The sequence below is a fragment of the Panthera uncia genome, chromosome D1 (assembly GCF_023721935.1).
Source record: "Panthera uncia isolate 11264 chromosome D1, Puncia_PCG_1.0, whole genome shotgun sequence".
In the NCBI taxonomy this organism is placed as follows: Eukaryota; Metazoa; Chordata; class Mammalia; order Carnivora; family Felidae; genus Panthera; species Panthera uncia.
In genome coordinates, this window is record NC_064808.1 from 52,151,400 (window position 1) to 52,178,432 (window position 27,033).

The following is a 27,033-nucleotide window of genomic DNA, read 5'->3' on the forward strand; positions in this document are numbered from 1 at the left end:
TCCTCCACACTCAGCACAGAGCCCAACACAGGGCTTGATCCCACAATCCTGGGATCAAGACCTGAGTGGAAATCAAGAATCAGTTTCTCAACTGACTGAGCCATCCAGGATCCTCCACCCCGCCCCCCCCCCTTTTTAATTCAGTTCATCTCAGCCCATCCTCTCCCTGCCCCTCTATATGGACCTGCACTTAACTCCCCTCATCACACCAGAAACCACAATCATGCCCTATGGCTCAAACTGCACCCCATTTGTCTTCCTGGGAAACCCCACACCCCATCTACTCAGACCAGGAAAAAAAGTGGCATCCACACAATTTTATTGTATTGTATAGAAAATTGTGTGCTTTGGTGTCACTGCAGTCAAACTGCTGTAAAAAATTTCAAACTTCTCACTTCCTGTATTTGCCTCATCACATATAGTTAATAGTCTATAACACTCTCCCTCACAGAGATGCCATAATTACCGAATTAAGAAAATAAGGAGTGTCACACGTGGAAAAGCAAAACCTCACTCTTAATCTTTTGATCTCAAGTTATGCAACATAGTTGGCCCCTGATCAACTGTATACATTTATATTCTCTTTTTTTTCTTAGTTTATTTACTCATTTTGAGAGAGAGAGTGTGTGTATGTGTGAGAAGGGAAGGGACAGAGAGAGAGGGAGGGAGAAAATCCCAAGCATTCTCCATACTGCCAGAACAGAGCCCAATGCAGAGCTTGACCCCATGAACCATGAGCTCATGATGTGAGCTGAGATCAACAGACATTTAACCGACTGAGCCACCCAGGCACTCTTACATTTATAACCTTAATCCTAAAATTTGATCATTTTTCTGATTCATATTTTATTTTAATAATGTATTATCCCCAGGTGTTCTCTTATTATTTAATGAGTATAGTTCATTTCTCCCCTTTTAAACTAATGGAGACCTTTCTTAATTCTTGAGTTAGAATGTGAAATTGATTTGGCAAGCTTCAATTTAAATGGCATTAAACTCATGACCTATTTGTGTTCAAAACAGTTATTTAAAAACTGAATTAATAATATGCCCTACCTTTAGCTATTACATGCCAACTCATAAATACAGGGCTATAGGACAGTACATTGAACAGTTCCTAAAGATGTCACTCTTTCTATACTAGGCAAAGAACAATTTGGCACAGGAAAAGGAAAGTATACTTTGAGTGCAGGGAAATCCCTCTTTGCCCAATTCAAATCACACAGAAAACATGAAAAATATAAACCTTTATTTCTCATAGTCATAATTGAGCCTTTACAGAATAGATTCTTCCTCTTTCAAACTGGTTGACCCTAACCCTCTGCAGTGATCTTGGTTTGAACAAATATTTGAATTATTTTCTTTCTCATCTCCTTGGTCTTCACAGTATAGACTACAGGGTTTAGCACAGGGGGTACAAGAAGGTAGGCATTAGCCATGAGGACATGAGTCAGTGGTGAAAGATGCTTTCCAAAACGATGGATGACAGACAGCCCAATGAGTGGAACATAGAAAATGAGTACAGCACAGATATGTGAAACACAGGTGTTGAGTGCTTTCAGCCGGCCCTCCCCTGAGGCAATGGCCATTACCACTCGGAGTATGAACACATAGGAGAGGAGGATAGAGAGGGAGTCAGAACCCTTGGTGAAGATGACAGCAATAAGGCCATAGAGACTGTTGATACGAGTGCTGGCACAGGCAAGGCACATGACATCTTGGTGAAGGCAGAAGGAGTGGGAGAGGATGTTGGAGTGGTAGAAGGGAAGTCGCTTGATGAGGAAAGGCACAGGGAAGACCACACAGACTGCCCTTGTCAAGATGACTGTCCCAGCTCTGCAGACCACACCATTGGTTATGATGGTCCCATACCTGAGGGGGTTCCAGATGGCTACAACCCGATCAAAGGCCATGGCCACCAGTACACCAGATTCAATGGCTGAGAAGGTGTGAATGAAGTACATCTGAACAAGGCAGGAATCAAAGGCAATGGACTTATAGTTAAACCAGAATATGCCTAGCATAGAGGGCAGAGTACAGAGGGTAAGTCCCATGTCTGCCAGTGCCAGCATGCAGAGAAAATAGTACATGGGGATATGCAGGGATGATTCAGACTTGATGGTAGAGATGATAACACCATTGCCAAAGAGGGCAATGACATATATAGCACCCAGTGGGAATGCTATCCAGTAATACTTTTGTTCAAGCCCTGGAATTCCCGTTAAGACAAAGTAAGGGTGTTGGAAGTGAGAGTGGTTATTATCTGCCATGAAGCCAGTGTGACACAGGCATGAGGAGAGAGCTTGCAGGATCCTGATGGGTGACCTCCTAAAAATACAGTGACAGGGATTAATAATATAGCAGAATCTGACTTTCCTTAGAGTGAAACAATGTTATTTTCACATTAGTAGGGAGGGTATAAGAGAGAAATGAACCCCTGAAATTACTACTCCTCCATATATCCTGTTGAGAAAGCATCTCCTGGCCCAGGAGAAAAAGACTCACCCAACTACAAATAAGTCACATTCAGTTTGAAGCACACACTCTAATGCTAGTGCATTAGGTAAAATGTCCTTCCTCTCCTGTCCTTTCTTCCCTCTTTCTAACCAATATATTACAAGCAGTTGAGCAAGGTTAAGGACATAATAACTAAGACAGTATCAATACAAAATATGAATTATTTGATTCCCCATAAAGGATGTTATCCCTACCCATCATACTCCTTCTGCCAAGATCCCCCATGAAGGCAATGGACCTTGTATCTAGGATAGGGATGGAAATACCCACTGTACATGCCTATGCTTCTATTTGAGCACAACACTCCTTCATTTACCCTGAACCTGGATGTGGCCTCAGAATCATTCTCAACCCAGGAACCTCAGGCAGCCACCTACCATTACAGAAAATGAAATGTATTATCATCTCCAATCTGGTAAAATCTTAGTCGAATGGGTACTAAATCATACTTAGGAAAGCAACAACAGTATTTCTTTTTTTTTTTTTTTTTTTTAGCATAACTCTCTTTGTCTAAAAGGAAGTGAGACCCTCAGGGGTCACTTGAAGCCTTTTTCAGGATTGGGATCATCTGATAATGACCTATTGCTAAGGCACAGTGATCATGCATAACACATGTAACACTCTGAGTCTTTACAGAGGCCTTAATAGACATCCGGGAGACACCCTTATGTTGCTAGAATCAATAACTATATTTATGCCACAGGACCCCCTGATGGGACATTTGACTTCAGACATGAATGCTAGCTAGATGTAGAACACACTCTCTGAGAGGCTCTCATGCTTAAGACACTCCTCAGTTGCCTTCATCAGTTGATTGGGATCAAGTTGACTATGAGGCAATGTAGTGTCAAGAATGTGGACTCTGGACTGGCACATCTTGGATTCAGATTCCAGTTCCTCTGCTTCTCAACATACAGTCCTGTATGTGTAACATGTGGCAATCATAGTACCTACCCCATAGGGGCAGTGTAAGTATTAAAAATGTAGAGACATTAGAAAGCAGGATGTGTGCTTTTTATTATGATTACTTGGAATAAAAAGTTCCTTTCTTCATATGTTTTCTGTGCTGACATTGAGTTTTTCATTTGTTTCCTTCTCATTTTTTGTTCTGTTTGTTTTGAATTTTTTGGTCAGAGTTCTTTACAGTTAGTGGAAGTGAAAACTAATAGGTTCTCCTGTATCAGCAAAGAATCACATTTACTTTGTATATCTTGTAATTTTTGAATAATTTATCCTCTTTTATTCAATTATTGAATATCTCACCTCTAGGCTACGTATACATTTCTGGCTGACCCATGCTCATGATGAATCAAAAACCATATTATTACCTTTTTTTGACATTTCCCAAAAGATCCTCTTTGAAAGATTTCTGATTCATATTTCCCCAGTCTTAGCCAGGACATTTTCTATCTTTCTATGAAATATTCATTTCTTTCCATTACTCTTAGGAAAAAGAGCTAGCTGTTGGTTCAAATATCTGGCCTATTAGATGTCAGCATACATTACTTTCCTATTACTTTAGTTTTTGCCTCTTTTAGTGATTTTTGAGAAATAAAGTGCTTATGTTTTTCAAATGGTTATAATAAAAAGTAGAAATGAGAGAAAAGTTTAAGAGGTAGACAAATGAGAGTGAAAAGGTAAATAAGGTAGGGGGAGGGAAGAAGAGAAGAGAAAATGAATAAAAAGAAAAACAGATCCAAAGACCAGCAGAAGTAAAAGTTGATCTATTTCACATTTTACTAATAAAGAAACTGAAACCCATAAAAAGAAAATAACTTGCCCTGAGTCAAACACCTAATTAGTAGCAAAGCAGGTAAGAGAGGGACAAAGGCAGGGGTGCCTGGGTGGCTCAGTCGGTTAAGTATCCAACTTCAGCTCAGGTCAGGATCTCACAGTTCATGGGTAGAAGCCCTGCATCTGGCTCTGTGCTGACAGCTCAGAGCCTGGAGCCTGCTTAGGATTCTGTGTGTGTCTCTCTCTGCCCCTCCCCTGCGCTCTCTCTCTTTCTCTCAAAAATAAATAAACATTAAAATTTTTTTTTAAAAAGAGAGGGACAAAGGCACAGCCTTGTTGAGGAAAATTACAGCTAAATGCAATGGGAGCTTAAGGGTGCAATTAGAGAAGACCAAGTTAAAACTGCATCTCTTGGCCAAAGACCCTTACTCCCTAATACAGGTCCTTAGATTTTATTCTGTATCTATATTGCCCAGGATCTAGAAAACAGGAGGAGTTCAAGTCTACCTCCTGATGATTAGGCTTTTAGACCCCAAGTTCTTCCTTTGAAAGTTTCATCTAGCCCTGACCCTCTGCTGTCCATACTGCAAAATTTATGGAAAAACTGATTGTCTAAGTGTTCTGCATCTGCCCAGGCTACCACAAGCTATATGGCCTCATTATAGATCCTAGATTGTAGGAGCGGGTGAACAATGAAATAAAACTACAAAATTTCTCTATTATATGAGTAGCAGCAAACAAACAAACAAACAAACAAAAAACACACTTCAATCTGTTCTAAGTACTAGGAAGTTTCTAGGCAATCTAGGATATTTGTAGATGATAGAATAAGATTGGAACTGGCCTTTAAAACAGAGGTTTACTCTTCATTATTACCAGGATATATGATGGGCAGAGAGAACCTGAGGAAATAGAAAGAAAAACCCTCCTGAGGAAGAGTTTAATGGTAACCATACCTCACCTGACAGTAGAGCCACAAACTGCCATATCAAGGGGAAAATTCCCAAACTCCAATCATTCTAAGGTTCTAAATGAAAGGAATTTTAAAAGTACAATGTGTAAACAATATAGAAACAGTTATTCAGTATTCTATAGGTGACATTTATCTTCTGCTTACATTGAGTAGGGAGTGAGTAGGGAGGGCGTTCCTTACATTTTAAGATAATGGGAGCAGATATTTATCCACCTCTTAGAAAAATGTGACCTATTCATTCTGAGGTTAAAGAAGTTGTCTTCACATCTTTCCCTTAATGATGTGAATGAGAAAGAAAGCAAGAACATAGGACATGGAGTGTTTGGGTTGGAGAATAAAGGACAAAGGAAAGATAAGGGGACAGGAAAGAAGTGGTTGGGAGATAATTAGAACTTCAGTGATGGTATCTTAAAATCTTAAAATACTCTGTTGGTAGGCCAACTTTTTTTTTTTTCTCTAAAACTTACCTGGTTGCTGAGAATATCCCTAGCTGGAAGAGGATCTTAAGCAGCCTGAGGCTTGCCTGACAAAACCATTGCCACTACCCACATGAGGACTTTTATTTCTTGCACTGCTCCAAAAGTCCTCCTCCTATCACACCATGGAGAGTTTCACAGATCAATCAGCAGAGTTACTCCCTGGAGCTTCTGAGATTTGAGGAGGTCTCCCCAGAGCTGTAAAATCACCTCCTAGATATTCATGTCTGGGGTATGAAAGAGTATTGAGGAGGTTAGTAGAAAAAGGCATTTTTTGTGTGCATGTGTGTGCAGGGGGTTAGTTTCAGAGGCTGCTTAGAACTCAATTATGATCTCTCAGGGCCATCTTAGCCTCTTTCCATGTCCTAAAATGAATGACAGTTGCCTTTATTTTTCTCAAAACACAGCAAAACTAATAAAAAATCCCAAGGAAAAGTGACTCCAAGATTTTCCCATTCTATTTTCCCACAAAATCTACAGTTGAAATGACTCCCTAGTAAATGAATTTTTCCTGATGTTTCATTGCTCAGTTTTCAGTATCAACCTAAGAAGTCTAGCCATGCCCTGTACAAAAGGAAAGTAAGAGACCCTACAGGGAGTCATCAATTGTACCAACCAATCAAGAAACAATTAATTTTCCATAATATCCAATTATTACCTTCAGATAACGCTACCATTCCTAACTGCCCCCCTGAATACTAATAACATCAGCAACAACATTAATAAAAAAATATCTAATATTAATTCTGAGTTTCATCAGTTATATGATTTATCACATTTGCTTTACACCTTCATTATAATAATCCTCATGACTTTAAAACTCTTGTGAAGTTGATATGGTAAGTATTATCATCTTCATGCTTCCAAAGAGAAAAGAGGATCATATTGGGAATTAGTCTAGATTGTCAACGTAACTTCAAGAATTTTTATTGCAGAAATTACTTATGCTAGAAATAATAGAGCAGGGGTTCCTCACTGCCCCAGGTGTGTTCCAGACTTACTAGATCTTGAAGGTCAACATTACTAGATAAGGAAGAAATGCTCATGTAAACTAAGCTCTCTTAATCAATTACCATTTATCTACATGATGGTCCTACAGTAATTTAATATTAATTCAGATTCTCTTCACCACCATAGAATCTCAAAGTGTTCAGTTTCTTAACTAGAAATAATTCATCTCTACATCATATAATAATTCTTTTAAACTGTTTGGAGTAAGTAAGCTGTTGAATTGCTCTACTTGCAATAATTTAACCTCTATATTCTACTGCTCATTATAAATGAATCTTACAGCTCAGTAACACTCTTACTCAAATTTTTCATCCGTATTGACGAATAAGGGCTTTGAGTAACTGAATCACTGTAATTTTATTCTAATCTCTCAGTCGACACTTTTTATTGTTTGTTGGTTCTTTGGTTGTGTGTGTATATGTGTGTGTGTTTAGTTTTGGTTTGTTTGGGTTTTTTACTTGTACAGGTTGATCATTTGCATATCACATGGATTCTGATTTCTTTTCACTTTCTGTCTATACGTCAACACAAATATAAAACTAGACAAATATTACTATCTCTCTTTTTAAATTTCAACATCTTCAAAGCTGAAAATAGAGGACACTGTGCAATAGGTCAGATTGTATGGTCCTATAGATTTAGAGTATCCATCTTTCATTAATTAATTTTCTTTGATTGGATACTAATCCCATTCCTATCAAAAGCAATTTCAAATATTCACATTTCTAATCCCTCTCCCACTCAGTCTTTTTCCCATTACGTTCCATAGCAAAACCCTTTCCCTACTCATTCAAAAGAATTGTGATGATTTGCTCCAATCTTTTTCAATATCCCACCCTCTCTTAGCTACTTCTTGAAATATATTCACACCCAAACTTTCCTTCTCAGAGTTTAAATAAATTGCCTCTTCCCAGGTTCAATATTAACCCTACTCCAATCCCAGTTTCTCTGATTCCATTTCCTACTGTAACTCTTGCTTTTCTCATTCAACTTTACATACAAACAGATTCCTTCCAAATCTGTATCTCTGATCCTCATCCTTGTGTTGACTTTCAGGCAGTTCTATGTATCTGCCTGGTGGCCATTATCTTTACCTCTGCATCACACATACTCATTAAAATCAATAAATCCATAACTTTAAAATGCAACTTTATGCTTTTCCCTCTATACTTTAACTGGCTATTTCTTTATTTTTATATCTCAGTTCATAGTTCAATCCATCTAGTCATGTAAATACAAAAATATAAATCATCCTATAAATAGTACATCCTGACATTTTTACCTTTTAAATATTTCTAATATTGCTTTCTTTTTATATCAAATGTAATACAATTCCACACACTCTATTTCTCCTACATGAACTTCTTCAGTAACATTCTAACTTTTTTTATTCACACAAAAATAAATTGCTTTGTTTATTCTTGTTTTTCCCTGTTCCTTCTTTCTCTAAGTTATGAGAAAGTAATGAGGTTTCTTTTATTGTCAATTTCTTTAGAAAATATTACTCATAATATTTGGCGCTAACCAAATTTGAACTGGACAGATGTCTTATTACATGTAGTTAAATTATTTCATTGCCACATAAATTTTATTTTTTATGAAAGCCTTATGAAAAAAATCATAATCATGAGAGGCTGAAAATGCGTTTGCAAATAATCTGTAAGCCTATATATCTTGTTTATCCTTAAGCAGTTTTCATAACATCAAGACAACTTCATATTCATGCAAGTGTATATTTTTCCCAAAATATTTTTTCTTGCTGACTCATTCTTACTACATTTCTGAAGTATTTAAAAAACTGAATTACTATAATTTTTGAAGCACAAATGCTTCAATTCATACCCAGAGCAATACATTGTGTGATCAAAGTGACCAAAACATATTTGTTGCATTTTTTTAAAAAATGGAAGAGTAGAAGAACAGAAGAAAGGAAAAAAGGGAAAAAGCAGGAAACCAAGGGAAGGTAATATAATGAGAAAATGGGCAAGAGAGAGGGAGAACATAAGAAAAGATGGATGAGGCTTGAAAGGTAAATTTTATCAAACTTAAACTGCCAAATGCTCTTAATGAGAGTTTACATTTTTAAAATGATTTTAAAATTTATAGCCAATGAAATTTACATCTTTTTGTGCAATTCTGTCTTAGAGTCACGCAACCACCCCCTTAATCCAAATATGGAAGAGTTCCATCAACCCAAAACATTCCATCATGTTACCCCTTGTAGTTGACCCCTTCCACCCACCACAAGCCCTTGGCAATTGCTAATCTGTTGTCTGACCCTATAACTTTGGTTCATTAAATGGTATGTAATCTTTCAAACCTGAATTTTTCCATTTAACATAGTGCATTTGAGATTTATACACAATATTGCTAAACAGGGTTTCATTGTATGCATATCCATTGTATGGATATAGTTGATATTCTGTTTATCCATTTGGTAGTTGAAGGAAGTTTGTAAGTAAAGTTGTTATAAGCATTCACACATAGGTTTTTATATGTGCCTAAGTTTTCATTTCTCTTGTTTAAATACATAAAAGTCAATGGCCCAGGCATATGTTAACTATGTGTCTAACTTTATTTAAAAAATACCAAATTATTTTTCAAAGTGGTTGTGCCATTTTGTATTCTATCACCAATGTATGACAGTCCTACCTGCTTTTGTTCCAACTAGCACCTTAAATTATCATTTTTTTATCATTCTTACAGGTTTATAGTGACAACTTATCATGGTGGTTTTAATTTTTATTTCCTTAGTGACTAATAATGTTGGGCCTTTTTTTATGTGTTTATTGCCATACATAATGTCTTCTCTGATGAAATGTCTATTCAAATCTTTGGCCCATTATTTGCTATTGGGTTACTTTTTTTTTCTTGTTGAATTTATAGCTTAATATATTATATATTTTGATTAAAAAACCTTTGTTGTTTATATGATTTTTTACTTATTCCCCTAGTCTGTGTTTTGTCTTTTCTTTTTCATTATCTTAACACTGTCTTTTGTTAAGCATTTTTATTTTTAAAAATCTTATAAAATATATTTTTAAAGTTTATCTTTTTATTTTGAGAGAGAGAGAGAGAGCAAGCATGAGAGTGAGTGGGGGAGGAGCAGAGAGAGAGAGAGAGACAGAGACAGAGACAGAGAGAGAATCTCAAGCAGGCTCTGCACTGTCAGTGCAGAACCTGACATGGGGCTTGAACCCATGAACTGTGAGATCATGACCTGAGCTGAAATCCAAAGTTGGATGCTTAACTGACTGAACCACTCAGGTGCCCCTCTAATCACACTCACACACTCATATATATATATATATATATATATATATATATATATACACACACACACACACACATATATATATACATATATACATACAAATGTGTATATATATATATATATATATATATATTTGCTTTGAGTTGTGCTTTTGGTGTCTAATTTAAGAAATATTTGCATAACAAAAAGTCTCAAAGATTTTCTCATATTTTCTCTTCTAGAAATTTTATAGTATTATGATTTACATTTATGTTTATGATTTTTTTTGTTCAAAAATCAATTGACCATATTTCTGTGGGTCTCTTTTTGTAGATTCTCTATAGTATTTCACTGATTTATGTGTCTGTCCCTTTGCCAAAACAATAGGAACTCTAGAAGTCAGGTATTAAGGGTCTTCAAACTTTCTCTTCTTTTTCAAAATTGTTTTGTCTATATTAGTTCTTTTGACTTCTTATATACATTTTAGAATCAGCTTGTCTATCTCTACCAAAAACATTGCTAGGCTTTTGATTGGAATTTCATTAAACTTTTAGAATAATTTAGGCAGAATTGACATCTTAAAAAATGTTGAGTCCTGTAATTCATTTTCACCATTTATTTAGGCCATCTCTTATTTCTTTTAACAATGCTCTGTATTTTTCAACATGATAATCTTGTACAAATTTTATTAGCTATATAGCTTGGTGTGTCATTTTGGTGCTATTATAAATGGTACTTAAAAAAATCCATTTCTGGGCGCCTGGGTGACTCAGTCAGTTAAGTGTCTGACTTCAGCTCAGGTCATGATCTCACGGTTCATGAGTTCGAGCCCTGTGTTGGGCTCTGTGCTAACAGCTCTGAGCCTGGAGCTTGCTTAGGATTCTGTGTCTTCCTCTCTCTCTCTCTCTCTCTCTCTCTCTCTCTCTGCCCCTCCCCTGCTCACACTCTGTATCTCTCTCAAAAATAAATAAACATTAAAGAATTTTTTATTCCATTTCGAATTACTCATTGCTAATATGTAGAAATATCATTGATTTTTTTTTTTAATATTGACTCTAATCCTGTGATCTTGCCAAACTGATCTTCAAGTTCTAGGAACTTTTTGTATATTTCTTGTGGTTTTTTTATATAGACTGTCATGCTATCTATGAATACACAGTTGTGTATTTCTTCTTTTCTAATATATATCTGTATGCCTTCTACATTTTCCCCTCATTGTACTGAGTAGAATTCTAGTACAATTCTGTACAAGAATGGTGAGGACATACACTCTTGCCTTTTCTCCCAATCTTAGGGAGAAAGCATTAAGTCTTTCATCATTAATTATATTAGTTAGCAGCATTTTTGTAGATGCCCTTTATAAAATCATGGAAGTTCCCTTTGTATTTATAATTTGCTGAGAGTTTGGGCCATGAACATACGTTGGCTTCAACATGTCAAGGTAGAGGAGACTACATACAAGGATAAGAGCAGCCTCTAGGATATGGCAGTGACCCCTGACAGCCAACAATAAGTTAGAGAGCCTACAGACTGAGTCCAATTTGTCTTTTCTATTATGCCACTCTCTTGGGCTTAAGACATGTATTTTCTTGGCAGAAATATTGTATTCCATTGTCACATATATTTTGGGGAATACTAGCTAATTTGGGAGCAATTAAGTTACCTATATAGATTATGAAGGGGAGGAAGAAATTTTCCTTTGTCCAAGGTTCTTCTTACTGGACTAAGAATTAAATTTACATGGAACAGATTAACAGGAGAAAAATCCAAGGTTTCAATATGTGCACACAGAGGTTTAATAATGAAATTGAGACCCAAACACATGAATAAGGCAGGCAGTGTTTATACATTTTAGACAAAGAGATAATAAATGTGTAAGAAATTGTCAGAATAAAGAAAACAGATGTTTGGGAGCTTTTATTAGTAAATGAAATTTGGGCTGAGGTAGTAAGTTAGTAAAAAAGTAGCAAGTTTTCGGGTGCCTGGGTGGCTCAGTCAGTTAAGCGCCTGACTTTGACTCAGGTCATGATTACACAGTTCATGGTTCAAGCCCTGTGAGTTTGAGCCCGTGTCGGGCTCTGTACTGACAGCTCGGAGCCTGGAGCCTGCTTCAGATTCTGTGTCTCCCTCTATCTCTGTCCCTCCTCTGTGCTCTCTCTCTCTTTCTCTCTCTCTCAAAAATAAACATTAAAAAAATTTTTTTTTAAGTAACAAGGTTTGTTTCTGCAGCTTTCTCAGCTTTAAAGCTTCTATCTCTGGTGATTAAGATGTCTTTTTACTTCTTAGTACAGGCAAGGTAACTTTCATATGGGAGATTTATTGTCTGCTTTCAGGGGTGACAAAAAAGCATCTGGGTGTCCTTGTACTGGCTGTTTCCCAGGTTCAATTCAAAATAATCAATATGCCATTTGGGGCAGCCTGCCATCAGCCCCTACAAACACTAGCAATGGGAGGTAGGCATTGTTCTGGACACTTCACTCACATTTCATCCAAATTCTTTTTACTGATGAGGAAACTGAAGTTCAAAGATGTGAAGTAGCTTGTCCACAGCCTTTTAGCTGGAAAATGGCAAAGCAAGGATTTTTACCTAGATGGTCTAACTATGAAAGCCACAGCACCACACAGTGGGCTCCTAAAACATCATATCGAATGACACACACGTTGACCTGAGAAAAGAAGGGACCCAAGAATGGTTTAATTCTGTCCCTCCCTCCAACCTATTAGGCCAGATTCATTTATCATATGAATAAATGTCTATCCTGAACATCCAGGAAAGCAGGCTGCAGATAGATATGGGGCCCTTCCTGTGGTTTAGACGTCCGAGGAGAGGCATCCCCAGATCCCAAGTGGATATAGATCGATGGATATAGAATGTTTCACTGAACTTATCAGGGAGCCTGAGACAGCCCTTGTTTATGGGGTTGTGCGTGTTTGAGGTGCTAGACAAATGTAGTCAGTGTCCTCAGCTCCATTCACCATGGGGTTAAACTTTAGTTGCAGACTTTGAGGCAGCTTCCAGATTCAACAGATCACACCTGCTGGAATTGCTGGAAGGAGTGTGAGGAGGGTAACCTGAGTCAGGAGACGTGTAGCTGTGCCCTGGGGATAGAGAGATTAAAGTACCATCTCCTGAAAGGGAGTAGAAGTGACAGGGATGAGCCCGGTAAAACCCCCAAGCTGGGATCTGGTTACCCAGGTCTGCTGCAGGGATTACAGGAACAAAAGCACCCTGAAAATTCTCCGGGAGGGGAGGAGCAGTGGACAGCATGGCACACAATGAGCATTTATGGAGATTTGGGTTGATTGTGTCCAGGGTGTGAAGGAAAAGCTACAAGCTGGTGTGGGGAGTAGGGTGTCTGGTGATACCTGATCCATCAGAAAACAAGGCATCTATAGGGAACAAGAAATGGCAGGGAGAATGAGAAAGTGCAAAGTACAGGGGAGAGAGAGACAGAGAGTAAGCCAAAATGACTGGGCTAGAGGAGTGAAGGGATCCAGTCGAGCTACTGTTGTATTTCGGAGAGAGCTGACTTTATGGATAGCAGTGTGCATGTGGCCAGGGATGGGGATGAAACCATAACAAAGGTAAGAGGCCATTTTATAGTTCCAGCAAGTTTTTTAATTGATTTAGGCCTTAGCCTGAGGTTGCAAAGCAAGTGACTAAGTGATCTCTGCAGAGATGGAACCTGTGACCTTAGAGCCATTAGCACCATGTGGTACTCCACTGAGCTAAGGACGATTAGTCAAAACAGACAGGCAACAAAACCAGAAGGTATCCCTGCGGACTGAGCCTGAGGCACCCTCTAGGGCTCATTATCCACTCTCTGAATTAAAGGCTGGGAAGAGGTGGTGGTAATGGTCAAAGAGCAGACAGGCCAGGGTGAGACAGGACACAGGGACCTATCAGGACTATGAGCTCAGGATTAGTATAGGGTGGAGGAGAACCTGCTTCATGGGCTATGAGAACAAGACTGGATCCTAGGGATGGAGAGACTCTTCATTCCTGCTGCAGTTTAAAGGTCATTATTGTGCTTCCTCTGGGCTGAACAACAAGCCCTTAACTAACCACAACATTCTCATCGAGGTTCCCCATGGGGTTCTGGCAACAAGAGGCTGGACACCTGTGCTCGCCTTTCGTGTATCCCACACCCCACCCACTCCCCCAGATGAGGTACATCAAGGGTTGCATAAAGAATATACCCGAGGCAGTCCACTAGAACACCAAAGTGTGTGGGTCGCTGAGAGAACCAAGTGTGGTGAGTGAACTGCACAAAGGGAGAAGTAGGTATGGGGAGGGACAATAAGACTTATGGTGAGAGTGATGAAATAAATGGGAGAGAAAACAAGAAAGAAAGGAAAGAGGAGGGAGAAATAGGTATGGGAGTTCCTGTTTCTGAACATGGAAGGATAAAAATGAGATGGGGCAAAGAATGGGACCACTCTCAGAAAGTTTCTTCAATTTTTGAAGAGTTGGAAGGTAGATTGGGCTGGGGGGTTGGGATAGAGCAGATGGAGAGATCAGAAAAGCACAGTGTCCTTTGTAGAAGGGAGGGACGCATGGGGTTCAGAATTTGGGCAGTGAGGCAAAGTTTTGTCTAAGCTGACTCGTTAAAACAGTTCATGGAATTCAACAAACTTATTTCATATCTAATGGAAATATGTGATTATAGGAATAAAAAATCCAAAATAGTCCTTGTCTTCAAAGAGCTCACAGAGCAGCAGGAAGGTATGGGAAGAGGTCCAGAAGTACACTAACTTATGCATAGAATTGTAGAAGGGGGGAGTGATTCATTTGGAGGGAGAAATACATTAGAAGGCCTATGGGAGCTGGTAGCATCTGAGTTCTAGTAAGGAAAAGTGGTTTCCTGAGACGGAAAATGCAGAGAAGTTAGAGGTAGCTATAGGTGCAAAGGCAAGGATATGACTTAGCATATAGTATTAGGAATTGGGACTGAATATTTAACATCATACGTTAGAACTAGGAAATCATGTGGAGCAGACTTTGCTGACCAAATCTATCACTGAGGGATGTCTTCAAATTGTATAGTGCAGTTCTGAGTTTACTGGTGGCCAGAACCTCTGCATGGTAGAATCTGGGGAACCTTGAGAATTCAGTGGTGGTATCTTCTATCCCCCATATATGGGCTGGCTTTCTGCTTACCTTGTCCGATTATAACCTGCTAGGGTCCTTTGTCCCCAGGTTCTTCAGAGAAAAGCTAAATCTCCCCAGTAAAGACATAGCATGAAAAAGAATCTGAATACAGGGAGCAGCAGAACTGATCATTGCCTTACCTTCCAACTATCCACACAGATTTGAGACTAAGAACATGGGAAATTATTTTCTAAGTTTGGGCCCTATAATTTATCTAAACCTTTCTCTTCCCTAGATTGTTGTATTCCTCCACCCCATCTGCTGTGCTTGTTTCCCTTATCCTCCCTATATGCATAGGTCTCTCACCATATCAACATTTTATAATGTGCCAGCTTTGATCTCATACTTTGTTAAGTGGTTATCCATGGGATATGCCGCCTGTTTCCAAAGGATTGCTTGGTGCTTGGCACTCAACATAGCTCTTTCAGTCAGGGTTAATCTGGAGATAAAAGGGGGCCTCTCAGGAGGTGGAGGGGCAATCATTGTCTTGGAGAGAAATCTACCCTCTTAACCATTTCTTCCATTTTATCGCCTATGGCTCAACTCCTGTGACGCTGATGCTATACCTCTTCTCACACTGGCCACTTCTTAAAGCCATCCTAATGCTGCAGCATTCGCCCGCAACCAGAGACCCTGTCTGACATACACTTTTCAATGCTGGCCTCATAAATAGCAGGGAGAGTTGTGGTGAGGCCTTTGTTGCCAGGACTAGGTCTGGACAGAAATGTAAAGTGAGAAAATCTGTTCATAATACTCTGCCATCTCTATATGCTGCTCACAGCTTTCCATGAAGCCACCATCAGATCTCCCTTGTAACCAAATATCCAATGTTCCATTTGTCCTTCAGATGGAAGAGAACTAGTCTGGTAATGAATGAAACTTCTGTTCTGTCCCAAAAAACATTCTCCAGTATGTATAAACATGTTTTGGTGACAATGTCCCCACTTTCAGTTTTGAATCATAGAGTTAAATCTGTAGAGAGCAAGGTTTCAGTGTGAGAAAAAAGAAGCTTACTTATCCTTCTAGCAACATACCAGATATTTGAAGTGAAATAAGGATGCCTAATTGAGCAGTGTGAGATGTGTTTCAAGATGCATGTTTATGACCACCTGTATTTCTGATATATATAGATGTATATACATAGCTGCATATTGCAGGGATGTTTGTGAACATCTGATAAGTATGTGTGTATGTAAGGAGATAAGAGCTACTCATTGGCTGCATACATGTGTTTTGAAGAATGACTGAATCTTTAAATTTACCTGGCTATGATTGTGTGAGGTGGCAAAAGATTGATTAGGAACACTTGTCATTCACAATCTGTGGACAGGAGTCTATATATGATAACATATGTCCACCAACACAAACTTAGGCTTCCACATGCCTTTTTGTTCATACATGCATTTATATCAGTGTGTATTCAGAAGTGCTTCTTTCTATCTGAGGGAATGAGCATTTGTATATTTCTGCACCCTTGAATGTATAAGTTACACTTTTGTTTGAGTACCTGTTAATTTGATATGCATATGTTTCAAAAATACTTCTGCCCATGAATATAAACCTTCCTTGCATGAGTGTTTCTGTGTATCAGGGTGGATAAGTATGTGTCTGTGTGTGCATGCATGTGTGTAAGGGCATGCATATATGTCTATGTTGTGTGTAGAAATAAATATTGGCCACAAAATGTATATTTTTGTGTTTGAATAGTGTAAATGGCAGAAAGTACATGTGCTTTTTGTATGCTAGTTAGGTATGTATGAGAGCACTTTCAAAATTCTGGGAAGGAGTGAACCTGTCAAATACGAAGGTCACATATAAAGATTTAAATGTCCTCACAAAAGCCTCACAGGGGGCGCCTAGGTGGCTAAGTCGATTAAGTGCCTGACTCTTGGTTTTGGCTCAGGTCATGATCTCATGTTTGGTGAGATTGAGCCCCATGTTGGGAACAGTACTGAATGCAGAGCCTGCTTGAGATTCTCACTCTCTCCTTCACTCTCAATGCCCCACCCCCAAAGTTAAAAAAAAAAAAAAGGCTCACACGTTTTTTTTTCAACAGGAATCTATCCTAAATCTCTTTCTGCTTTACCTTCTAACATGTCTACCCACCACCTGACCTGTTTTTAATGAGCAGGAATGTTCAGTCAAATGTATGAGATACATTAGGAGCCTCTGTTCTTGGGACTGTAAGCCCAGATACTCAGAAGAAGCTCCATGTAGAAAACACTTCAAGGTGAGGCAGAGACTCCAAGATGGTGGGGACTAGAAATGTGTTGACTCCACTGAAGAAAAGATTAACATTTTGGAGAAACTTATATGAGGTGTGCAAGAGGGGTGGCTGGGAAGATTTTGAGAATAGTGACAGTTTATGGAATAAAACTGAGCATTTCAGGAGAAGGGATCAAATCCAGGAGAAAATTTGGAGAAACAGAATTGAGAATGTGTAAAATAGAAGTGTAAAGGTTTTATGAAGCACATTTATTTGAAGTATAATATAAACCAGGAGCTGGATTCATAACAATGAATAAAATGCAGAACCATCTCTTGAGGAAGTTAACAGTTCATTAAGGAAAACACAGGAAGACATATTAAGAATTGAGAATGATCAGGATTATATTAGAGAATGTGCTATAGTGTGATAGGAGAGGGTAAATAGGGGCACCTGGGTAGCTCAGTTGGTTAAGCATCTGACTCTTGGTTTCTGCTCAGGTCATGATCTCACAGTTTGTGGGTTTGAGCCCCACATTGGGCTCTGCGCTGACAGTACAGACCCTGCTTGGGATTCTCTCTCTATCCTTCTCTCGCTGCCTCTCCCCTGCTCACACTGCCTCTGTCTCTCTCAAAAATTAATAATAAAAATAAACTTAATAAAAAAAGGAGAGGATAAATAAGCTATCCCAGAGTCTGTTAGAGAAAAGGTGGTCAGCAGTTTTCAGGAAAGAGAGGAACAATGTTTGAGTTGGAACATCATGCTATACATGAGAGAGGAGGACATTCCACTTATAAAATGTATTTTTCAAAATAAATTTCAAAATAAAATGTATTTTCAAAATACATTTCAAAATACAAAAATTAATGACATATCTGAGGAATCACAGTAGTTCTGCCAGGCTAAGATGAATGTAGAAGTAGACTAGAAACGAGTTAAGCAGTAAGGGATGTTGGGGCCAGATAGTGAAGAGGTTTCTATGACAAATAAAGGTGTGGTCTTTATTTTAAAGCAGTGGAAAATCAGATGGCTCAAAAGAAAGATGCCACAGCCACATTATCAGATTGCAAATTATAAAATAACACTGTGAAATCTATATGCAGGGAGGATTGGGAGGCAGAAGAACTGGCAGCACAGAAACCAATCAGGATAATACAAACAAAAGCCTCAGCAAAACCCAAAACACCTTTGATGAGTAAAAGTGGATGTGGAAGAAAAATCTGAGATGAGACGATGGAGTTTACTAAGCATAGTTACTCATTTAACATTAGAAAAGTGTTGGGGTTAAGGCCAAAGTCATCTTTAAACATTTTTTTTAATGTTTATTATTTTTGAGAGAGAGACAGAGACAGAGAGCAAGCAGGGAAGGGGCAGAGAGAGAGGGAAACACAGAATCAGAAGCAGGCTCCAGGCTCTGAGCTGTCAGCACAGAGCCCGATGCAGGGCTCAAACTCACAGACCACAAGATCATGACCTGAGCTGTAGTCAGCCGCCCAACTGACTGAGCCACCCAGGCACCCCAAGGCCAAAGTCATCTTTTAATCCTATCCTCAATTCACTGTTAGTCCCTTACCCCAGTCATTATTACTTTAATCAAATCAAGTAATGCAAATCTGTCCAGGACTTCTAGGCACTTATGTACAAATATAGCTGTCTGGGGTACAGTGTTAGGAGGCTTTTAAAACATATATAATACTATAATGGATCAATCATTATGCATATTTTTAACTCAACAATATATCTTTACTCTTAACTGTTGAGACTGCTATGCACCATGACTGTTTTTCTGATTAATTAGTTATCAGAATTAATATGAGAATTATGCAGAACTCTGCTTTTGTCCTCTTGCAAACGAAAATATTTTATGCCTCTTCGTGCATATGGGTCTTTCTTTCTGATAGATATATCAAGAACTAGAATTGCCAAATTACGTAAATGTCTTACTTTTTTTAAGTTAGTTTATTTTGAGAGAGAGAGCATGAGCAGGGGAAGGGCAGAGAAAGAGGCAGAGAGAGAATCCCAAGCAGGCTCCACACTGTCAGTGCAGAGCCTGATGTGGGGCTTGAACTCACAAACCTGTGAGATCATGACCTGAGCCAAAATCAAGAGTCTGACGTTTAACTGATTGAGCCACCAAGCCTCCCCTAAATTTCTTATCTTAATGAAATGCACCAAATTGCTCCCAAAAGAGCTACAACGTTTTACAGTGTTGACAGCCTTGATTAAGGCTTAAGTCATTTAAGGAGCCCCTGGGTGGCCCAGTTGGTTGAGTGCCTGACTTTGGCTCAGTTCATAATCTTGGGGTTCTAGGGTTCAGGCTCCCCATCCTGCTTCAGATTCTTTGTCTCCTTTTCTCTCTCTCTGCCCCTCCCCTGATTGTTCCTCTATCTCCCTTAAAAATAAATAAACTTAAAAGTAGTCTTTTAATATTTTTCCAGCATATAATTTTATCAAATTTTATGATTTTATCCCACATGACAGGTAAAAAATGTTTTTTTTTAAGTTTATTTATGTATTGAGAGAGAGAGAGCAGAAGAGGGGCAGAGAGACAGGGAGGTTCCACACTAACAGCTAACAGTGTGGAGCCCAACGTGAGGCTCGTACTCACAAACCTCATCATGACCTGAGATGAAACCAAGAGTCAGACGCTTAACTGACTGAGCCACCCAGGCATCCCTGTTTTATCATTTATAAAATATGTCTTATCTTAGTAACCAATGAGATTGCTTTTATTATACATTTGTTTAGCATTTCTATAAAGTCTTATGTAAAATTACACCTCATATTTTGCTAGATCTTACATTAGATCACCCATCTCTTTCTTATTTATTTGTTTCTTTATTCCAAATTTAAACTTTTTTCAGTAATACAAGTTGCAAATACTGTCCCATTCTGGGACACTCTGTCCCATTCTTTCTTTTATCTTTCAACCCCTATAGGGTACTATTGTTATGAGATGTTGTTGTTGTTGTTGTTGTTGTTGTTGTTGTGATGATTTGTTGTTGTTGTTGTTGTTGTTGTTGTTGTAAGAACACTTAACATGAGATCTGGCCTCTGAACAAAATGTTAAGTTGTTAACTATAGGCACAATGTTGTACAGAAGATCTCTAAAACTTATTCATCTTACATAACTGAAACTTTATACTCATTGAACAGTAATTCCTTGTCTCTCCCCACCCCAGGTAAATCCTGTGATTTACCAAGGAAGCCATCTGAACCTGGGATTTCTTTGTAGAAAAATTTTAAATTAGTATTTGAATTTCTTTATGTTGTTATAGGTCTGTTCAGATTTCCTATTTTTCCTTGAGTCAGTTTGGCAATTTATATCTTCCTTGGATTTTTTTTTTATTTAACCTATTTGCTGGCATATAGTTGTTTATAATATACCCTCATTTACCTCATACAAATGGAATCATGCAGTATTTGTCCTTCTATAACAACAAGGTTTATTTTACTTTGCATGTTATCCTCCAGATCCATCCATGTTGCAGCATATGGCAGGATTTCCTTCATTTTTAAGGCTGAATAATATTCCATGGTATGTATATACCATAATTTCTTCCATTCATCCATTGATGGACCTTTAGGTTGCTTTTATATCTTAGCTATTGTGGATAATGCTGCAGTGAACACAGGAGTGCAGATATCCTTCAACATCCTGATTTCAATTCTTTTGAATATACACTCAAAAGCAGCATGGCTGGATCATATGATAATTCTCTCTCTTTTTTTTAATGTTCCCTTATTTTTGAGAGACAGAGCATGTGTGGGGGAGGAGCAGAGAGAGGGAGACACAGAATCTGAAGCAGGGTCCAGGCTCTGAGCTGTCAGCACAGAGCCCAACGCGAGGCTCAAACTCACAAACTGTGAGATCATGACCTGAGCCAAAGTCAGACACTTAACCTGCTGAGCCACCCAGGTGCCCCTGATAATTCTCTTTTTAATTTTCTTAGGAAGCACCATACTGTTTTCCATAGTGGCTGCATCGTCACCAACTGTTATTATCTTTTTTATTTTTTATTTTTGGCTAATATCCATCCTAACTAACAGGTGTGAGGTGATATCTAATTATGGTTTTGATTTGCATTTCCCTGATGATTAGTGATTTTGAGCATTTTACCATATACCTATCAGCCATTTGTATGTATTCTTTAGAAAAATGTCTATTTAGTTCTTTTGCCTGTTTAAAATTGAGTTGTTTTTTGTTATTGACTTGTAGGAGTTTCTCATATATTTTGGAATATTAAACACTTGTCAAATACAATTTGTAAATATTTTCTCCTATTCTGTAGGTTGGCTCCTCACTTTGTTGGCTATTTCTTTCCTGTGCAGAAGTTTTAAGGTTGATGTAGCCTATTTGTCTAATTTTGTTTTTGTTATTTGTGCTTTTATGGTCATATAATAAGAACTTACTGTCAATTCCAATGTCATAAAGCTTTGCCCTTATGTTTTCTTATGTTTCCAGGTCTGGGTGATGGGCATTGAGGAGGGCACTTGTTGGGATGAGCACTGGGTGCTGTATGTAAACTATGAATCACAGGAATCTACCCCCAAAACCAAGAGCACACTTTACACACTGTATGTTAGCCAACTTAACAATAAATTATATTAAATAAATGAATGAATGAATGAATAAATAAATAAATAAATATCTTTAATCCATTTTTAATTGATTTTTATGTATGGTACAAGATATGCATACAATTTAATTTTTTGCATATGGATATCAGTTTTCCCAATACCATTTGTTAAGGAGACTTTCCTTTCTTCATTGCACATTCCTGGCATCCTTGTTGAAGATCAGTTGACCATATATGCTTGAGTTCATTTCCAGGCTCTCTAGTCTATTCCATAGGTCTGTACATCTGTTTTCATTCCCTGTCTTGACTAGTAAGTTTTGAAGTTGGGTAGTGTAACTTTCCCAACTTTGTTTTTTCTCTTTCAAAATCATTTTGGCTCTTCTAGTCCCATAGCATTTCCAAAAAAATTTTAGGATAAGCTTATCAGTTTATACAAAAAGGCCTCTGGCCCTTTATCAGGAACACTGTTGAAGGTACAGGTAATTTGGGGGTAATTGAGAGATACCTAAACTTTCCATATTTATAAATATTTTAACTATATTGGAGCTTCTTTAATTTCTTTCAGCATTGTTTCAAAGTTTTCAGTGTATGATAGTATGTTTTTGTTAAATTTAATCCTAGTAAAATTTTTGATGTATTGTGAATAAAATTATTTTCTCAATTTTATTCTCAGATTGTTCATTGCTATTTATCAACATATAATTGATATTTGTATCTTGAATTTGCATGCAATGGCCTTGTAAAATTCATTGATTAGTTTTAGTTTTTTTTCGATGGATTCCTTAGAATTTTCTATGTATAGATTCATGTCATCTGTAAATAAAGATCATTTTATAACTTCCTTACCAAACTGGACACTTTAATTTGTTTTCTTTAATGTATTACCTAGAATCTTCAGTGCAATGTTGAACAGAAGTGACCAAACCAGATAACTTTGCCTCATTCTAAATCTTAGTCAAGTACGATATTAGCTATAGGTTTATTCACAGATGCCCTTTATCAGATTGAGGAAGTTCCTTTCTATTTCTATTCTGTGAAGTTTTTACCATGAATGAGGTTTTTGATGAATTCCTTTTCTGTGTCTATTGAGATGACTATGAAGTTTTGGTCTTTATTTTATTAATATGGCATATTATAGTAACTGATTTTAAAATGTAAAACCAACCTTGCCCTTATGGGATAAATCTCACTTAATCAAAGTATATAATTCTTTTTATATGTTGTTGAGTTTGATTTGCTATTATGTTAATAATTTGTATATGTCTTCAGAGATATTTGTCTATAGTTTGGTTTGTTTTTGTTTTTGTTTTTCCTGTGGTATCTTTGTCTGGCTTTGGAATTAAGGTCACACCATACTCCTAGCATGAGTTGGTTTTTTTTTTTTTTTCTTTTTTCCACTTTTAACAACATATATTGGTTCCTCACAACCTGAAATTTAAGGTGTCCAAATTTTAGGTTCCAGCTCATTTTTTCCTGGTCAGAACTCTTTCCTGTCCCTCAGAAGGACAATTTCTTATTCTATCCTCATCAGGCAAAGAGAACTCTGGTCCTTCATTTCTTTATAAAATCACTAATCTCACCATGGAGACTACAATGAGTTGGATTTTATAAAACTATCCCCTGTTAAAAAAAAGTTTGAGAAACATTTAGTATTTGTTCTTATGCTGAATTTTCCTGTGATTTACCAAGGAAGCCATCTGAACCTGGGATTTCTTTGTAGAAAAATTTTAAATTAGTATTTGAATTTCTTTATGTTGTTATAGGTCTGTTCAGATTTCCTATTTTTCCTTGAGTCAGTTTGGCAATTTATATCTTCCTTGGATTTTTTTTTTTATTTAACCTATTTGCTGGCATATAGTTGTTTATAATATACCCTTATTATCATTTGGGTTTCTGTAAGGTCAGTAATCATGTTCCTTATTATATTCCTGATCTTGATAATTTATGTCTTTTATTTTTTTGTAAGGCTTATTAAGAGTTTTTTTTTCCAATATATGAAGTTTATTGTCAAATTGGTTTCCATACAACACCCAGTGCTCATCCCAAAAGGTGGCCTCCTCAATACCCATCACTCACCCTCCCCTCCCTCCCACCCCCCATCAACCCTCAGTTTGTTCTCAGTTTTTAAGAGTCTCTTACGCTTTGGCTCTCTCCCACTCTAACCTCCTTTTTTTTTTTCCTTCCCCTCCCCCATGGGTTTCTGTTAAGTTTCTCAGGATCTACATAAGAGTGAACACATATGGTATCTGTCATTCTCTGTATGGCTTATTTCACTTAGCATAACACTCTCCAGTTCCATCCATGTTGCTACAAAGGGCCATATTTCATTCTTTCTCATTGCCACGTAGTACTCCATTGTGTATATAAACCACAGTTTCTTTATCCATGCTTATTAAGAGTTTCAATTTTGTCCATCTTTTCAAAGAACAAATTTTGGTTTTATTGATTTTCTCTGTTGTTTTCAATTTTCCATTTTGCTGCTCTTTACTTGAATTACTTTACCTGTACTTACTTTGAGTTTTGATTGTTCTTTGTTTTACAAATACTTAAGGTAGAATCTCATGTTATTGATTTGAGAACTTCTTTTCTGATATAGGAATACCAACTTAGTAGAGCCTTCGGCCATCCCTACTTGCTGGCCACCAAGATGACCACACTAACCGACAAGCTCCAAATCAAGGAAGCTAGCTCAGGCAACTGGAACAACGCCCTCAGCTTTCCCTGTCTCCTTCCTGCCTCTGACAGAACTGGAGACAGTGGGGATAATGAGGGCAGCCCTAGGCCAGAATGTCTTTACCATAGGAGTTATTTCCCAAAGTTCTGTAGCTTTAATGAATGGGCTTCATTCAGGAATGAATGGTATTAAAATGGTGTTAATGACCATTTTGCCAGTTTTATACTTGCTTTTTGTGAGAGAGGATTTTTCAACTTCCTCACTCAATCACACTACAAATAAATATCTGCTCCTATTCGTTCCTCTTTAAATGTTTTCTGTTAGATTAAGATCTTTGTTTCATTTATTTTCCCTTATACTTTGAAAGTTTTACATTTAATTTTAAAATGTTTAATTTCATATTTTAAGATATATACATTTAGAATTTTTAAATAAGTGTTTGGAGTTAATTTATATCCTTATTATTCCCCTAAGAACATAACTCAACATGTCTTTATTTTTTCTTTTCCCCAGATCACAATTTCATGGTACTTTTGTATGGAATTTCAGTTCTAACTTTTCTGGGCATTTGACTGAGGGAAAGAGATAGGACTACAGTGTGTGCTCAGTATTTCTTGTTGAAATTATGAATAATATTTGGATATTATATGTGAAGTAGGCTAATTGTAAGGCTTTTATTGTGGGAAATTGGTGAGTGGTCTTGCCACAAACTGATGTAGGGAACCAATATATGTTCCCTTTTTTTCTTTCTTTCTTCCTTCTTTTTTTTTCCCTTTTGTCATTGTGATTTTCCCACCACTGTCCCCTAACTGAGGAAGCTGGAAGAACTTTTAAGATGCATTTGTGAAGATCTTTTTGGGATTATTTGAATTTAAAATAAATGGGACATAAGAGTAGAGATTTCCAGGATAAGATGAATATAGAATGAGCTAGGAGATATAATTGTAATTCATTAGTCCACAGAGTTAAAAGTCATAAGACTAGATACTACCACTGAAGAAAAAGAAGAGGGCCAAATTAAGATCTGTCAAAAAAGTCAATATAGGGGTGCTTGGGTGGCTCAGTTGGTTAAGCATCCGACTTCGGCTCAGGTCATGATCTCACAGTTGGTGAGTTTGAGCCCCACGTTGGGCTCTGTGCTGACAGCTCAGAGCCTGGAGTCTGCTTCAAATTCTGTGTGTCCCCCACTCTCTGCCCCTCCCATGCTCATGCTCTATCTCTTTCTGTCTCTCAATAATAAATAAACGTTAAAAAATTTTTTTTAATGTCAATATATACCCTGAATGGGACACAGCAAGGTGAACTAAGTAATTAGCTTCAAAAGGTAAACTTAGAAAGAAAAGGAGAAACTGGATTTGTAGCAGTCAAAGCTCATTGAGAAATACATCAGTTTAGGAAATATGAGTGCCCCTTGATTTAATAGTAAAGATGTAAAGGGTGACTTTATTGAGAGCACTTAAAGGGAACTGAAGTCAGAATGCCCGGGGTTGAGGGGAGCAGAAAAAGTGTTTATAACAGTATAGACCCTCTCACAGATGTTTGCCATTAAGGGAGGGCTATGAGTTAGGAAAAAGCTGTAAGAAAAGCAGGGTTAAAGGAAAGTGGAAAAACAATTTAGGGAGAGACACAGATTTGAGGACAGCTTTAGAAAAATTGCCAAGACATGGGATGACTTTGGCATAGATATTAGAATGTCTGTGTGTTCTGGGAGGGAATGTGAAAGCCAGTGTGTGCTGGGGGCTGGGGAAGGAGGCAGGCTGCTTTAGATAGCATTATGCAAATGTGTCAAAAGATTAAGTAAATCTTTCTAATCAGTTTTCAGGTTCCAGACTTCAAAGTGGGATCCTGAACTATGTCAACATTCCCCAATCAGGCAGCCCCCAATAACACTTCAATGGCCCCCACCTTCTTGTTGGTGGGCATGCCAGGTCTGTCAGCTGCACCCTCCTGGTGGACAATACCACTCATCACAATGTACCTTCTCTCTGCCCTGGGCAATGGTACTATTCTCTGGATCATTGCCTTGGATTCCACCCTGCACCGTCCAATGTACTTCTTCCTCTTCTTGCTTAGCGTGTCTGATGTTGGCTTGGCCACAGCCCTGATGCCCACCCTGCTGGGTCTTGCCTTTGCTGGCGTTCATGCTGTCCCTGCTTCGGCTTGCCTCCTACAGATGTTCTTTGTCCACATCTTTTCTGTCATGGAGTCCTCTGTGTTGCTCGCCATGGCCTTAGATCGAGCACTAGCCATCTGCCGCCCTCTCCACTACCCAACGCTCCTCACCAATGATGTCATTAGCAAGATTTGCCTGGCTATTGCTTTCCGATGCCTGGGTCTCCATCTGCCCCTGCCATTCCTCCTGGCCCACATGCCCTACTGCTTCCCACAGGTCCTGACCCATTCTTACTGCTTGCACCCAGATATAGCCCATTTGGCCTGCCCTGGAGGTTGGGGTGC

At 38.0% G+C, this 27,033-nt stretch overlaps 2 protein-coding genes across 2 annotated transcripts in view; one reads left to right on the forward strand and one right to left on the reverse strand.

Annotated features, from left to right (window-relative positions):
• Positions 1-1,313: 1,313 nt before the first annotated feature.
• On the reverse strand, positions 1,314-2,314 carry LOC125917002 (olfactory receptor 51H1-like). Its single transcript, XM_049623265.1, has one exon. The coding sequence runs from the start codon at positions 2,268-2,270 to the stop codon at positions 1,314-1,316; it is 957 nt and encodes a 318-aa protein (XP_049479222.1). The 5' UTR covers positions 2,271-2,314.
• Positions 2,315-26,428: 24,114 nt separating this feature from the next.
• The window catches only part of LOC125917014 (olfactory receptor 51S1), a 945-nt gene continuing 340 nt past the window's right edge, over positions 26,429-27,033 (forward strand). Inside the window, 1 exon segment of the mRNA XM_049623270.1 lies at positions 26,429-27,033. Within this exon segment, the coding sequence (XP_049479227.1) occupies positions 26,429-27,033 (605 nt within the window).